At 41.1% G+C, this 15,555-nt stretch overlaps 1 protein-coding gene across 2 annotated transcripts in view; it reads left to right on the top strand.

Annotated features, from left to right (window-relative positions):
• Positions 1–2,938: 2,938 nt before the first annotated feature.
• Positions 2,939–15,555, top strand: part of ALMS1 (ALMS1, centrosome and basal body associated protein) — a 73,999-nt gene continuing 61,382 nt past the window's right edge. For both annotated transcript variants that reach the window (XM_014936040.1, XM_014936038.1), the window contains exon 1: positions 2,939–3,036. In XM_014936040.1, coding sequence (XP_014791526.1) covers positions 2,995–3,036 — 42 coding nt within the window. In that variant the 5' untranslated portion in view covers positions 2,939–2,994. The remainder of the gene's footprint in view (positions 3,037–15,555) is intronic.

Here is a 15,555-nt window from a genome sequence, read left to right as displayed (position 1 = left end):
TTACAAACCAGGAAAAGACAGAGCGGAGCTGGCTCCGCCAGGTGTAAGTGTCCTTGAGATACCTGATACTGAAATATGCAGACATTAAATAGTTGAGATTTTCCAGAACAGCTGAATAATCCTGCTGACCTGATCCCAATAATTTTAAGTTTCCAACTGCTTCAGTGCATCCAAATCTGACAGCCCAAAAACTCAATTAGATCTTCAGAGAAAGACTTGAAAAACAGTTTGGTATTTCACTGGCATGCCAAGAGGTCAGTCAAAAAGTGCAGTAGCTGAGGGAATCACAACCATTTGTAGATCACTTTATCCCCTCAGGCCGCCTGGGACCATCAGTTGTGGTAGGGGACTGAGCCCCTTAATTAACAGGTCATAATATGCCCACTACTGTATATCTGCTTTTATTAATCACTTCCACTGAGGTCACATCCAGAGTCCTCTGCCGCCTGGGCACTTTTGCACTGGACAGCATGAATCCCCACGTCAAAAGCTTTGCAATTAACAGGTCATTGGCACAAGCCAGGACCTGATTTTTAAATATTCCTTTTTCCAAGATATTTGCAGTCATGAGGGACACCTGTATTTTATACTCTTCTCTGGAACTAGCACATTAATCAATCACTGTATTCAATACATAATATCACCTTTAAAAGCCCTCAAGCTTTACAGAGTTTTGGGGGAAGCCGAACCAGACAGGGCTGGTCAGGCCTGGCTCCCTCTGAAAATTTTCCACAGCGATGGCCTTTTTAAAAATTCCTCTCCAATTTTCATTTCAAGTGACATTTTATTGGAAAGGATTTTAGCATATTACATCTCCGACTGAGTAAGTCTCTGGATATTGTTAGAAAATTAATAAAGAATGTGAACAGCTTCCTGTATGATGTGTAAGCGATAAACATTCAGAAAACCCTTCCTCCTCCCCTCTCTGCCTGTGAATTGCTCTTCTAAAAATAAAGGGTATGACAGAATTTCTGTATTGTATGACAAGAAGAGCCCTTCAGTCATTTGCAGGAGAGAAAAGCAAATGGCAAGCTTTCTCACAGATGACATTTGGAACTGTTATTAGCGCTACAACGTACGGGCTAAATTCTGCTCTCCCTCGTACCCCTGCAATTAGGGGAAAATGGCACTGAAATCAAACAGGCTATTCCTCATACTTTCCAGGGAAAGCAAGCACGGAATCTCGGCTTCTTGCAGCAGCATTTACTCCTTTATTGCTGCCTCTTCTCTTCCTCACCCAGTCACCCCAGGCATGCACCCCAAGATATGGTATTTTCTTAAGCCTCGCTTGTAAATTATTAGGTGATGATTTTTGGGGATGTGCACAAGCAAGGAGTAGGACTGCCTAAGACCAGCAAATTTAATTGCATTTGTAATAGGAGATGGGTTTGGATATAAAGCTGCATTTTCTTGTTAGCATTTTAATTATTTTAAGGAATGTTTGCCTTGACGTACTTTAGTGTTCTGATTTATCTAGCTTTGAAAAATAACACCCAATTCACTGCAGAATCAATGCAGGCAAGAATGAACATACACTGCCTTTTGGGAGATGTTACGTAGGATACATGGCAGATAACTGCTATGAGGGGAATAAATAACTCGGGAGACAAAAAGTGTTATGGAGGCGCCTTTATTTTTCAGCCTACTTCAGCTTCCCTCTGCTTAATAGAGAATGAAAATTGGTGCAGTTATTTATTGTCTTACATGCAGAGAGGTGGACAGTCTGGAGCTATATTCATATGGACAGCTAGATATATTGCTTGTATCAACACCAGAAAAGCTTAATTGCTTTTGAGAAGGAGCTCAATAACCTTATGAAAGATTAAATGATGTTCTGCCTGTGAAACGCGGATGGTGAAGCTGCAGTCAATGACCCTGGAGACTCCTCTCACTCCTCCGTACCTCTCGAGCTGTGGGGGAAGGACTGTCAGTATCGTGCCAGATCAATGATCTACATCTTCTGATGCTCTGGCTTCAACTGTCACCTGCTCTTGGTGCTTTAGAGGAAGGGTGAGCAAATAAAATACACGGGATCACCGTGCTTTTCAGGGGAAATTCCTTCCTTGCCCTTGCCAACAACCAGCTGAAACATAAAACATCATTACAGTCAGTACTTGTACTGAATGCCTCGGGGAGAGCATTATGGCTGTGACAGGGGAAATGTGGAGCTCCTTCTTCCTTCATGGTACCCGAAGGGAAGCAACAAATGATTGTGGAGGTCCCATGGACACCCAGGCCTTTGTAGGGGTTCACCTCAAGCTCTCAGACTGCCCTGGTGGCACAGGATCTCCCCCAAACTCAAGGCCTGTCCTTTCCTCAACCAGACTGAGAAAACGGTCCCTGACAGGCTGCCACAGACAGGCCACCTCTCCTGGTGGAGAGTTTTGAGTGAGATGAACAGACTCCCTGCCTAGGAAAACGACATATAATTCCCTAACGCTATCTCAAAACGTCTGCCACCAAATTTTAATGTACGTTCATCACTAAGCCCCAAAGCTTGCTATGATCAGGCATCGACTTTATACAAGCGGACTGGCAGAGAAGAGCAGGGGAAACGGTCCCCGATCACGGCAAAAGCATGCAGCCACCACACGCGTTGTGAGGAAAATACCCCTTTCACTGGCAGGAATTTCCCCTCGGTGTTCCAGCTCACCCGGACCCAGCGGGAAAAGGGCTGGGACCAGAGATCGGTTTGTGTCAAACTCCCCATCCGGGTACTGTCCGCCGCTCCGCGCGCCAAAATCCTGGCGCGCGCCCGCTCAGCCGCCGCTCGGCGGCCCCCGCCCCGCCCTCCATGCAACGGTCGCTGCGCGGCGCGCGCAAGGTGCCACCTCCGCCCCCCCCTCCCCGCGCGTGCGCATGCGCGCGGCGGGAGTGAGTCCCTAGCGACGGGTCAGGTTGGCAGGGCAGCGGCGCGTGCGCAGCAGGGCGGGGCGGGCTCGCGCCGGCCCGCGGCCCCACGGCGGCCCCTGTGAGGGGAAGGGGGCGGCCGCCATGGAGCCACGGGAGGAGGAGGAGGAAGAGGAGCGTGTTCCTGTGAGTACGGGCTCTGCGGAGGGGCTCGGGCAGGCGGCCTTCGCCGGTAACGCGGCAGGGAGGCGTTGGCAGCTCTGAGCAGCCCCTCAGCCCGTCTCCGGCCTTGGGGAGAGGGGGGTGTGGCAGGCTGGGTCACTTCTTCTGTTTCGCCTTCTTTCTTCATCTTTCGCCCGCGAAGGTAAGAAGGTTGGTTCTTCTGCCCCACAAGAAGGGAGGATGCTAATGTCCTGAGCCGGCCCCCGCCCCTCTTCGGCCCTGGAGAACAAGGGGGTTGAAATTGACCAGATTCCTCCTCCCTTCCTGACAGGAGGGAGCGTGTGTGAAATTGACCATTTCCCTTTGTGCTTTAGTCCACCCTGGAGAGGGGTGGGTGCAGTAGGTTTGACCGGTGCAGTTGTCTTGGTCCTTAACCCTCCTGGGAAATCGGAGCCAGGTGGGCCTCATGGACCCATTCATGCCCTAGAAGATCTCAGCACTGTGCACTTTGCTGTGTTCATATCAATTCTGGAGATGGGGAGGAGGAGATTTCTGGAGGTCATGGGTGTCCTATCACATCCCGCCACCCCCATGTTCTGGAATTAATATCTTCCTGAACTTGCCCCAGTGTGAGCATTGGGAAGCTTTCTTGCTGTGGTATTGTGCTGTTCTGGCACCTAGTCTTAACTGCCCTACTCTTCTAATGGTGTTTTCCAGAAGTGTAAAGGGCTTGTAGCACCTGCATAAGTTCCCACTTTTGCAAACTGTTTGGAGGCATCTTTGTGCCTAAACAGCTGATGTTGGACACTTGGGTCTAGAGATGTTTTTGGATGTCATGTTCACGGTTCTGTGTTAGGAAAGGTATAAGAGGACAACCCAAAATGAAAAGTTACAAGATGGTGATCACTCCAGAGCTTTGTCCCAGAGTTCTGAAGGAACTCAGAGGCACAACAGAAAAATGGCAGCCAGTGGTAGATGCCATATAAATTTTTACAAATATTCCCTGGGAAGAATCATGGATTGGTACAGGTTTCAGTCTTATTAGGAAAAATAATAGAAACTAAAACAAAGAATGAAAATGGGCATGTGAATAAATATGGCATGTTAAAGGCAAGTCTGGCCTTGACAAACATGTGAATATAGGAACTTAGGTAGTGAGGTCTTAATGCAGTTTCCAAAAACCTTCTGCTGAAGGACCTTCACCATGTGGTTTTAAGAAGGCTAATTTGTCTTAGAATAGAAGGGATGGTTCTTGTATTACTGTGTATTCTTGTACATATTTAAGTGGAAATATAGTTCATTTGAATGATGCTTTGTGGGCAAATTTCACAACTAACATTATGATTCTAAGTTGTATGTGATGTTATAAACCAGTGAACTTGCCTCCTGCTTCTTGTTATGTCTTCATGGTGTCCATCACAGGTCAGTTTGTTTTAATCCTTTTTGAGTGTCAGATTTTGTTGTTTTATGGTGGCCATTGCTTCCTTCTCTGTATTTGTTTTGCACTGTGGTTTAATTGCTGCTTTGACAACTGGAACTCAGCTCTGGGAGTACCAGATGGAGCTAAGCCAAGCTTGTTGCTAGTATACTGCTGCCCTTCTGGCTCAAGGGGATGCAGGTGCAGACAGCAGGCCAGGTGAATCTTCTGCCTGGCATAGTATGGCTGCTCTTACACCTTTATTGTCTACTTCTGTTGCAAGAGACTATTTTTGCTATAATTTCAATTGACAGAGAATAACACTGAAAACCTGTGTTTGTAACTTGTAAGGTGCAAGGCTGTAGTTTTGTGAATTTCGTGTCAATTAGCAAGCCCCAGTTCACCAGTTAAAAGAAGTGACCTATGCTGCTGTGCCCTGATTACTTCTTGTTGCCTCTATGTTGTTTTGTCACATATTCTAACAGACAACAAATTAGCGCAGCTCAGCAGAGGACTGTTAACTACAGTAAAAATTGTCTTAAGAAACATCTGCTCCAACTTTTATCTCAAGTTTTTGCTCACTGAAGAGAGACTGTGACTGTATCTTCCAGCCAAAGTGCCAGTTTATGACAATTTAAAGGCATTATGGAACTTTTGGCCTCAGTCTGTAAGAGTGAGAAGAAAGTCTGTAACCAACATAGTGATACTTTTTACTGTTTATGTTATTTTTTTGTTTCATCAGTGAAAGCGCTTTCGTCTGTTTCCTCTTTTAGTTTACTTTTGATTATGAGGATGATTTAAGCACTGTCCTGCAAAGTTTTTGATTCTACACTTAGCTAGGCATAGCTATTACAAACAGGATTCAGTAGGATCAAGTCTTTGGTTCTCATTCTTAAATGCTGCCAATTGATAGCAACATTCCCAGAAGTCCATCATTAATAGAATTTTTTTCTACCTTTTTTTTAAGCTAAGTAGAAACATCAAACTAAGGTACTTCTGACAGAGGTACCTTGTATTTCAGTGGTAATTTAGTGTGGTAAAGATAAAGGATTAAAAGTTTTTGTAAAAGCCAAAGAACAGTACAATGCAAATTACAGCTCTTGTAAATATGATCTAAACAAACAAACAAAAATCTAAAAATCAGGTGGTACTCATTGCTTTTTCAGTGTTCCAAAGCTGAAAATATAAAGTAGTAGTTGACCTTCTCATTACATAAAAGTTTTCAGGATTGTTGTTAAAAGTTCATATTGGAGTTATGATTTGGACAGCAAGCTGTTACGGGATTTTTTCACAGGAATGAAAACAAGATGTCTAAGCTCCCTTGTGTGAAACTAAATTTAGTTTTTATCTGCAATATGTAGAGAAGAGGTTGATTCTTGGAGAAAAGTTAATAATTTTGATTATTAGCTGTTAGATTGCTGAAGTGGCTGTAGCAGTGTTAACATATTGGGAATTTAGTGTGTTCTTATAATTGAAAATTAGGCTCTCATCTATGCTGCCTTTCCCACAAGAGGTTGGACCAGGTGGTCTTTTGAGGTCCCTTCCAACTGAGCTAATCTATAATTTTATGAAACCCAAAATAATTACTTCTGAATAAATAGAAGAGGAACCCAGCTTCAGTTCCAAAGAAGTGGGATAAACCCATTGTTTCATTTAAATCTTCCTTCTCACTCTGTGTGCTTCGTACAAGAGCTTGTGGGTGAGAGGTAGTGCCTGGGGGGGTGGAGGCTCAAGAAAGTGACTGTTTATGTGAACTGGACATACATCATGTCCAGCTGTATGGACTTGTGTATCTGAGGGTGGTGCTGGAGCTGGCTGGTGTCACAAATGGCCCCCCTCTATCAAGGTTGTGATGACAGGGAGATATTTGTGATAACTGGAAAAAGGTTAATGTTATGCTCTTTTTCCAAGAAGGGCAGCAAATAGGACCTGAAGAACTACTACCCAGTTAGCCTAGTCAGCTGTTCAAAATCTAACTGGTGGTGATCCTCAGGGGTCAGTCCTTGGGCTAATGCTGTGTAATGTCATCACTGGTGACCCATGAATGCATTCACATTGAGTTTGTGGATGACAGCAAGTTGGAGGGAGTGGATGATAGGCTGGAGGACAGGGATGCTATTCAGAGGGACCTTGGCGTGCTGGGTTAATGGCCTGAGAGGACTCATGAGCTTTAGCTATGAAAAATGTGGAGTCTTTCTCACTGAGAAAGAAAATCTCTGTACATCAGTACTGACTGGTGGTGCTTCAGAGAAGAGCCTGAGGACCTGGCAAACAGCAAGTTGAATGGGACTTGACAGATCGCTCTTTGCAGCGATGAAGGCCTGCCATTCATTGGTCTGCATTAATAAGAGCATAACTGATAGCTGGAGGGAACTGAATATTTCCTCCTCTTGGCCACAGCTGGATTCTGTCTCCTGTTCACAGAATGGTAGAGGTTTGAAGGAACCTCTGGATATCACCTAGTCCACCTCCCTTGCTAAAGCAGGTTCACCTAGAGGGGGTTGTACAGAATTGCGTTCAGGTGGGTTTTGAATATCTCCAGGGAAGGCAACTCCGTAACCTCTCTGGGCAGCCTGTTCTAGTGCTCTGTCACCCTCGAAGAAGTTTTTCCTCATGTTCAGATGGAACTTCCTGTATTCCAGTTTGTGCCCATTGCCCCTTGTCCTGTCCCTGGGCACCACTGAAAAGAGTCTGGCCCCATCCTCTTGACACCTGCCCTTTAGATATTTGTAAGCACTTTGTAAGTGATTTTTTTTTTTTTAATTGCTTATTTCTTATTTATTGCTTATTTTTAGAGTTAGGTTGATGGTTGGACTAGATGATCTTTAAGGTCCCTTCCAACCTAGACGATTCTGTGAAGCATTGATTTGTCAGTCTTCTACAGGCTAAACAGACCTGGGTCTCAGCCTCTCCTCGTAAGAGAGATGCTCCATTCCCCTGATCATCTTTGTAGCCCTCCACTGGACTCTGTCCAGAAGCTCCCTGTCTTTCTTGAACTGGGGGTCCAGAACTGGACATAGTATTCCAGATGTGTCCTCAGCAGGGCAGAGTAGAGGGGGGAGGATGACGTCTTTTAACCTGGTGGCCATACTCTTTTTAATGCACCCCAGGATACTATTGGACTTTTGGCCACAAAGGCACTTTGCTAGCCTACAATCAACTTGTTGTCTACCAGGACAGTCAGGGGGCTGGAGAAGTTGCGGGTACTGGGTCTGTTTGGCCTGGGCAGGAGGAGGCTGAAGGTGAGGATTTGGCAGTGCTGCTTCCCTGCCAGAAGGAGGGTTAAGAGAAGACAGAGGAAGACTCACCTTGGAGGTACACAGTGACAGGACAAGCAGCAGTGATGATATTACAGTAAGGAGAAATTTTAAATGGAGACAAGGAAATAATTTTTATGAAGAGGATGGTGAAGGGCTGGACTAAGACCCACAAAAGTGGTTGAATCCCCATACTTGGAAATAGTCACTAGTGGACAGGATGAGGTCTGAGCGACCTTGAAGCGAGCCCTGCTTTGAGCAGAAGGTTGGACTAGGTGACCTTCAGAGGTTCTTCCAGCATAAGTTACATTGTGATTACATGAATAAAACTTCTGCTTCAGGCATTAAGGTGTATTACAGTAATCGGCTTTCAGATTGCCTTACAGTGCCCACAGCTGAGGTGTGACTGTGAACAGAGAGTGTGCTGTCAGCCTTGGAAGCTGCATAAAAAATAGGCACACTTGTTGCAGGTCAGCAATGATTAATTTTCCACTTCTTTTAGGACACTTCCTAAAGCTATTGATGTTATGAACTTGACAGTGGAAACTACTATTATTTTTTAAAAGATTCAAAACGATCTCTTAGCAATCTTTGAAATGTCAGTGTACATTGTCTAAATATAGGGATTGCCTTTCTGGAATGCTTTTATCGCATCCCTGACAGTTAACTGTGCCATGAATCTTCCCTTGTTGTACTTGAAATCTGCTGCACTGGTTCTGATCTCTCGTGGCCATTTGAGAGCCCAAAGTTCATTGCATGAAAGTAATAAAACCATTCAGAATTTATACAGCACCTGATGTATCTATTAGTGGTGCTTTCATGCAACATCTGGAGGGAATGGTGTGGGTCTGAAAAGTACTGCTAGCACACCAGGTCTTACTGAAAAAAAAAGGTACAGCTAAAATAATGTGTTCATCATTTCCCTGAATAATTTTTAAAAAATTAATTATTTACAATACACTCATAGATGAACTTCTAGTGCTAAACTGTTTGCAGACAATGGCAATTTTGTTATTCTTTTGAGTAGCTGAACTTAAATGCTAACAATTTTCATACAGCTTGAGGTACTCGGCTTCTGGCCAAAAAAAAATACTCTTTGATGTAAAAACTTGTTCTGCATTTAAATGACACTTTTTGTTTAGCTTTGTGTTCTGACACACCAAGTAGGGTTGATACGGACTATAAAGCCACGAAAAATTAATTTTTTGCGTTATTGTGAAATGCAGTCATATTTATGTAGCATTAAGGGAATTCTGAGTTTGCATGTAGCCTTTGAAATGCTTTTGCATGACTGTTGCCTTGCTATTCCTTGGCTGTTCATTACAAGCTGATAATTGCACCATGAAAGGAACAAGTAGGTACAAGACAGTGTGACCTACAGTCTTTGTGTTCTGGTAAATTTTTTTCTTTAATCTTCAGGGACACAGTGCCAAATCCGTGCTTTAGCAGGTAATTATGAGCCTGTTTCTCCATGTTCTTTTGTTCCTCCCCCACAGCTGGGGAAGACCCTGCCCTGCAGCAGTGGGTTGCTGACTCCAAGTGGCATAAGGCTTGCACTGCACTGTCGTTACAGGTGACAGGAGGGAGCTCACACCTTAGCTTTCTTTGTAAGTCTTCCCAGACCAAGGACAAATAAATTAATGCTACAGGATAGAAAGTTTGATTTAGATCTTATTTGTGACAACTTTTTACAGATTTTTAAAAAAAAGTTATTACCACATACTATTTGAATATAAACTAATGGACAACTAAGAACAAGAACTTTTTAGTATGTAGCACAAGTTGCGTACCTATGAAGAAACCTCCAGTGAAGGGATTTCCATCATACATCCTTTGGGTCCAGTTATTCAGCAAATGTGTTTGGTGTTTGTAGGATGGGGACATTTCTGCATCTGTATTCAAAACTAATAGTGTATACAGACAATCAAATTCAGGCTTGTCTGAAATATAAAATGTTGTTTATTTAATTATTCATTAATTGTGGGTTTTATATTGTATGATTGTTTATTCACTAGGAGTAGGCGATAAAAGCACAGAAATGAAAGGATTTAGAACAAACTAACTCGAAATAAATTGTTAATAAAATATCCAGTGTGACTTTGCTAACGACAATTGATTTCAAACCCATTGAATTATCATCTTTGAGAAGGTAAGTGATCTAGTAGCTAAATTGGTGGCAGCATGTGGTTGTATCGTGACCTCTAAAGAGTTTTAGATCCTGGAACAAACTAAGAAAATATGCAGCAAGTTTAGAAGTCATTTTAGGTACAGTTTTTGATGATTTTTCCTGGCTCATTCCTGTTAAGTATTTTCATTGATAAATTGCACGATTAATAGATGGTGAGACCTAGAAAATAAGTAGATATGGCTATGCAGGGGAAAGTGATAAATGCTTTGGAAAATGGTAGGAGAATTGGAATGTTCTTCGCAAAATGGGGAAAATTAAGTTCTGAAATTAGCAAGATGAGATCCAGCAAAGTCAAGTTTCAAATGGGATCTACCTCTAGCACTGTTACGTGATCATCTTATTTTGGTGTAAATTCTTGCTGATGTTGGAAGAGTTGCTCCTGAACTCCACTGCCTCTTTTTGCAGAGTTGGTAATTTTGCTTAGATGGATAAGGAAACTGGAACACAGATTTGTACTGAATTGAGCTGGCCATGTACCTCTGATTTTTAGGAGGGAGAAATGAAATGAAGTGTTTGGAAAAAATTACAGTGTATATCTGATGTTTTGGGAAGATCAGATTGTTATAATTACTCATCTAGGGAGTTCTTTCCCATATCTGATCTTTCACTTTGCTGTGCTATGTTCTATTGTATGATATTTTTACTGGGAGATTTTCAGTGGTCAGTAGTTCAGAATAAAGCAAGAAGAGCTAAGCCTGAATATTCAAACTTTCAGTGGTTCAAAACTGAGAAACGTTCACGTTTCTTTCTATGAAATGCAGCATCAGTTAAGAATGCCAAACAGGAGCTGCCGTTCTTCCCATTGAAGTTAGTGGCACTATGTTGTGTGTGGGTGTTTGTAGTTGTTCAGCTTTATTTTTGTCTTTTCCTGTCATTATGTATTTAGCAGCAAAAGCTAACTTTTGATGTATTGGATTTCAGGAAGAAAAGCCTTGTTAAATTTTCTTCATTTAAGTTTAATTATATGGAAGCCCTCAGAGATGATTATACTCATTTACTAAATCCTAATTTATTTCTTGCCTGCCACTGCTTTGTTATGTACCCTGTACCCTGGTACACACAGTGCAGATCTCTTCCATTGTGGTGTTTCTGTGATATTGCTCTTTGGTATGAGGATTAAAAATGAAATAATGAAACAGAATGTGCTGTTGCCCATTTCCTTTGCTTCTTTCTAGCTGCTAACCCGTGAGGTCCTATTGACTTGACTGTCTTGAAAAGGAGAGATTATTTCCTTTATGGTGTTTTGTTAATGCAGTGTCAGGTTCCTTTAAAAAGCAATGCTAAATGCATAGTGCAGCCTTATGTACACAGGCAGGAGAAACTACAGCTGATTAATATGTGGGCCTTGAGCCCTGTGAGCTGTGGCATTTGTTATGTGAAAGCACAAATCAAGCTTGGGTGCTAGCAGGAGAATCCTACTTTTGTGGGAAGTATTTGACTTGAGGAAGTGATCATCTTTCCTTAAGGTCCTTCTGTTACTTCAGTATTTCAAGCATGCTTGGCTTCTGATTCCCTCTGATTTCAGAGCATAAAATTTGGATACATGCAGCTGTGGATTTATGCAGTTGTGTAAAACTTGCACTTTTTTGTTTTTGTTGAAGGAAATTTTGAAAGAGCAATCTCCACAGAAGTTTTAGGTTTTTATGGGAAGATTTTATGAAATGTAATGGTACAACTAATACCATTTGTGAGAATCAGGGACATGGTTCTTGTGATGATGTACAAGAATTGAACGATTTTAAAAAATAGCGGTATTTGAACCGTTAAATGTATTGGTTTCACTGAGAGTATGCTAGGCAGGCTGCTCTGAAGCTGGGGTGGTAAGATTGCTTCTTGATTTGTGGAGCTTTGGGTTTATTGAGTGGCTGTTTTCTCAGGATTGTTGCCTTCCTGGGGTAATCAGTCATTGATGGTAATTTTTTGTTTCACATGAGATTTCTTGGGTTGAATGCTACTGAAGCTTTCTGAGGAGCAAGTTTCAGTGGAAAATTCCTGACTAATTATAAGTGTATCCCTTTCTTGGGGGTCCTGCTTCATCTCCTTTCCACTCTGTCCTCCAACTCAAATTCTCTTCCCCTCCCATTCCCCAGTAGCGTTGCAGACAGATCAATAGCCTATGGGTATTTTGATAAGAAATTATGACAGTGTTCTGGAAATCAGAACTGGTACACCTGTATGGAATTGGGAGACAAAGAGCGAGTCTTTCTTGCTTTTCTGTCATCATATTTTTTTCAGATTGCTTAAACAAAAAAGAGGTATGTTTCTTATTTATATGAGGGAGGTAGATGCTGCAAAACCGTTTGAATTATGTTTTAACAGGAATTGACTCTAAATATGGTTCATCTGCAGTTTTGTCACTTTCTTCTAATCTGCCACTGTGCAGACCGCTTTTTGTGTTCATGATACTACAGCATCACTGTGACAATGACAGCAGCTACTTACACAAAATATTAATTTAGTTAAAGGGTATCATATTATCTGTTTCTGGTACAAACATTTATTTCATATCTTATTTCATGTTTTCATACTTTAATCGCCTTGGCTTATGATGCTGTAGGTGTTCTTTTTTTTTGAATTCTCATAACCTACAGGCACAGACATTTTTTGCACATTAAACAAGAGATGCGCATTATGGTCGGGTCAGACTACTCAGGGAATCAGCTCTGCTGCTGATTTGCCATATTGTTGTACACTAAGTTCTCTCTGCCTAGTAAAAGGAGGATAAATATTTATCATGCACATTCTAAAGTAGTTCTGTGAATCAGTGTTTTGAAACATTTTTGGGTCTTTGCATGGAAGGCACTATGTAAGTAGTCTTAGTAATAGTAATACTACTTTGATTCCTTCCTGCTCTTTTCGGTGACAGAGTATTTGAGCCTTGGTAGCTCTGGATATAATTATACTCTGAATCTTCTAGAATATTGCTATTTGTAGTAAATGCATCATAACTCATTAGCATTTCTTCACCAATTTCTTCTTGAGAAATCTGCATATGATACATCTCTGGCTCTGTTTTCCCAGAATAAGACTGGTCGAACCTATTCCAAATTCTAATGTGAAATAAATCAGTTTTGAAAACTGTAAGTGCCAAGGGAGCATTTGGGAGGAGGAAGTACTTCTGGGAAAGAAATTTCCACAAAGTAGAAGCTCAGCTGTACTTTGTTCTTCTATATTCTCATTTTATCACCCAAGACTTGTTCAAGTTAAATTCTCTATCCAAGGAAGATTCTTGTTGACTTCAGTTGATAGTGAATTGTGTGGGTTTTTTTTCATTCTATAATAAAATATTTTGGTAAAAGGTTAAGATATGAAGCTACAGCTAGAAAAAACCTGTTCAGGTGATGTTTTTCATGCAGTTATTCTTTTTGTGCTTTTTTTTTAATATTGTGACAAAGAATATGTCACTCCAGGTGAATTGAAACTATGGAAAAATTCAACGTTTGGTTATAAGGTTTAATGAAGTTATTATCTTAGTGATATTTTCTTTGGGTTGCTAGTCAACTTTTTATTTTTTTATTTATTTATTCTGAAAACAAGTTAATCAGCAGGCTTTGGGAACTAAAGCTGGTGGGTAGAAGGAAGTCTGTGATGCTGCAGCATAGAAAAAGGATTTTAAGTGGCTGGCAGGTATACAAGTAATTAAACGATTTTGAGAGGAATTGCTCACCATAGGCTAAAGAAGGTCATTTTAAAGCGAAGAATGAAGAATAACATGCACAGTTTGGTTGTTTAGTCTTTTGTTCATTGTGTGCATCTGGAATGCTGTTGTTACTCATCCATTCTAATAAATATCCTCTAGAACACCCACTTAATTAGCTATGCTCAGCATATCTAAATAAAATCAGTACCTTTTTTTTTGAATTAGTTTTCTAATTACAGTACGAGTCCCTTACCTAATGCTATTAACTTCCAGTACCTTACACTATTAATTTCCAGTTTGATTAATAAAATTGCCCTTTTCTGAAGATGCATATTGTAAAACAAAAATTTCAATAATAGGCCTTAATTAAATTACCAAATGGCTACTGGAATGCTTCGCTTTCAAAGCTATTGTCATGTACACTTCAGTGCTGTTTCTTTTAATGACTTGATTAGTATGAACAATAGGAACTAGGAGAATGTGATTGGGATTGAATATATGCATACAGGTTACAATTATTATCTGTAGTCTGGATACAAAGCCCAAACCAACTCATTTTGTGCAGAGAATTAATTGGGAAGAATAGTTTCTGCCTGGCTGAGTCCTAGTTTCATAGGTGTGATTTACGCATGATCAGTAATTAACATCATCTTCCTTTTGAGTGCTATAGGTTTTTTAAACTTGGGCAAAAATATTCTTGCCATTCCAAGTAATTTACACTGCTGGCCTGTATGGAAAGCTATGTCATGTGTTTATTTCTGTCATGCTGTTTTGTGGAGGGATTTAAGATGGCATGTGGTACTGAAATTCTGGAAGTTGTTGTCCTTCCAAGAGCTAAAATTTGTGAGATAACTGTAGAGTTGAAGTTTTTGTAACTGTGCCTGAAAAATGCAGAGGTGTTGCCCCGATGATGTTCTTTAGTTTGCAGTTGAACATTTCAGCAAGTGGCTTATTTTAAAGGAAGAACTGGGCATATAAGAGGTAAAAGGAAAAGTTGTAAACTGGAACCTCATCTTACAAATGAAGTGGGCTGCATTTTCCAGGGAGGAAGAGTTCAGGAGTTACCTGTTGTTCATGAGCAGAATTGGGGCTGAAACTAACTAACCATGTGGTTAGTTAGTGGGTCTTGGCAGTCCCCTGACCAAATGCTCTTTAAAGGCAAGAGTAGTTCAGCCTGTCATCAGCTCTGCATTTTCTCTGGCTTAGTAAGGGTGAAAATAAGCTATTCACTGGAAGCTTGAATACCTGGTCATTGGGAATTACAGGGGAAGGCACAAATTCTCTCTGTAGGTGACAGCCCAGCCACTGAAAGGTGATTATTTCATGTGTCTCTTGAACAGGTGAGTCAAAATTGAAGGGGTTTTCTTCAGCTTCTCTGAAATTTGTAAATCCAGAATGAATGGCTTCTTAGGAACATAAGAGATAAAGAAAGATTCATTTGTGATGGCTGTAATTTATTTTTTGTAGATGGATTGAAGATGTTGGTAAGCTTTGTGTAAGAATTGCATTCAACTGAGGTGCCATAACTAGTCAAGTGAACTCACCTTTCTTAAGTTCCAAAATGGACTAGTAGTCTTGTAACAAACTAAAATAAAAGTCTTAAGCTTTTATTCACATCCTTGCCAGCTTTTTAGTGCCTAATATGAATGAAGCAGAATTCAGGTGTCAGTTTAGCTAATCTAGTAGGTGATATTCACATTTAAAGAAAGTAATCTCAAATGTTGAATTTTGCATGTTTCATTTACATTGAAACAAGTTTGTGCCCTGGACTTTTCCCGAAGTTTGTGTCTGATCTCTTCTCTTAGAATGTAATTAATGTCTTCATGCAAACTCTCATGGCTTGCTTTTTTTTTTGTGATAAAGATTGTGTTAGTTTTTTTGGCTGGGATGAAGTTTGCTTATAGCTCTATACCAGCCCATAGTATAAGTTTTGGATTTAGTATGAAAATAGTGTTGGTAAAACACGGATGTTTTTGGTTGTTGCTAAGCAATCAAGGCCTTTTCTTCTCATATTGCCCTGCCAGCAAGCAGGCTGGGAGGA

This window comes from Calidris pugnax, unplaced genomic scaffold (assembly GCF_001431845.1).
Source record: "Calidris pugnax isolate Ruff unplaced genomic scaffold, ASM143184v1 scaffold14, whole genome shotgun sequence".
Lineage (NCBI taxonomy): Eukaryota > Metazoa > Chordata > Aves > Charadriiformes > Scolopacidae > Calidris > Calidris pugnax.
Note: the sequence above shows the minus strand (reverse complement) of the source record. Positions and strands in the feature narration are given on the sequence as shown.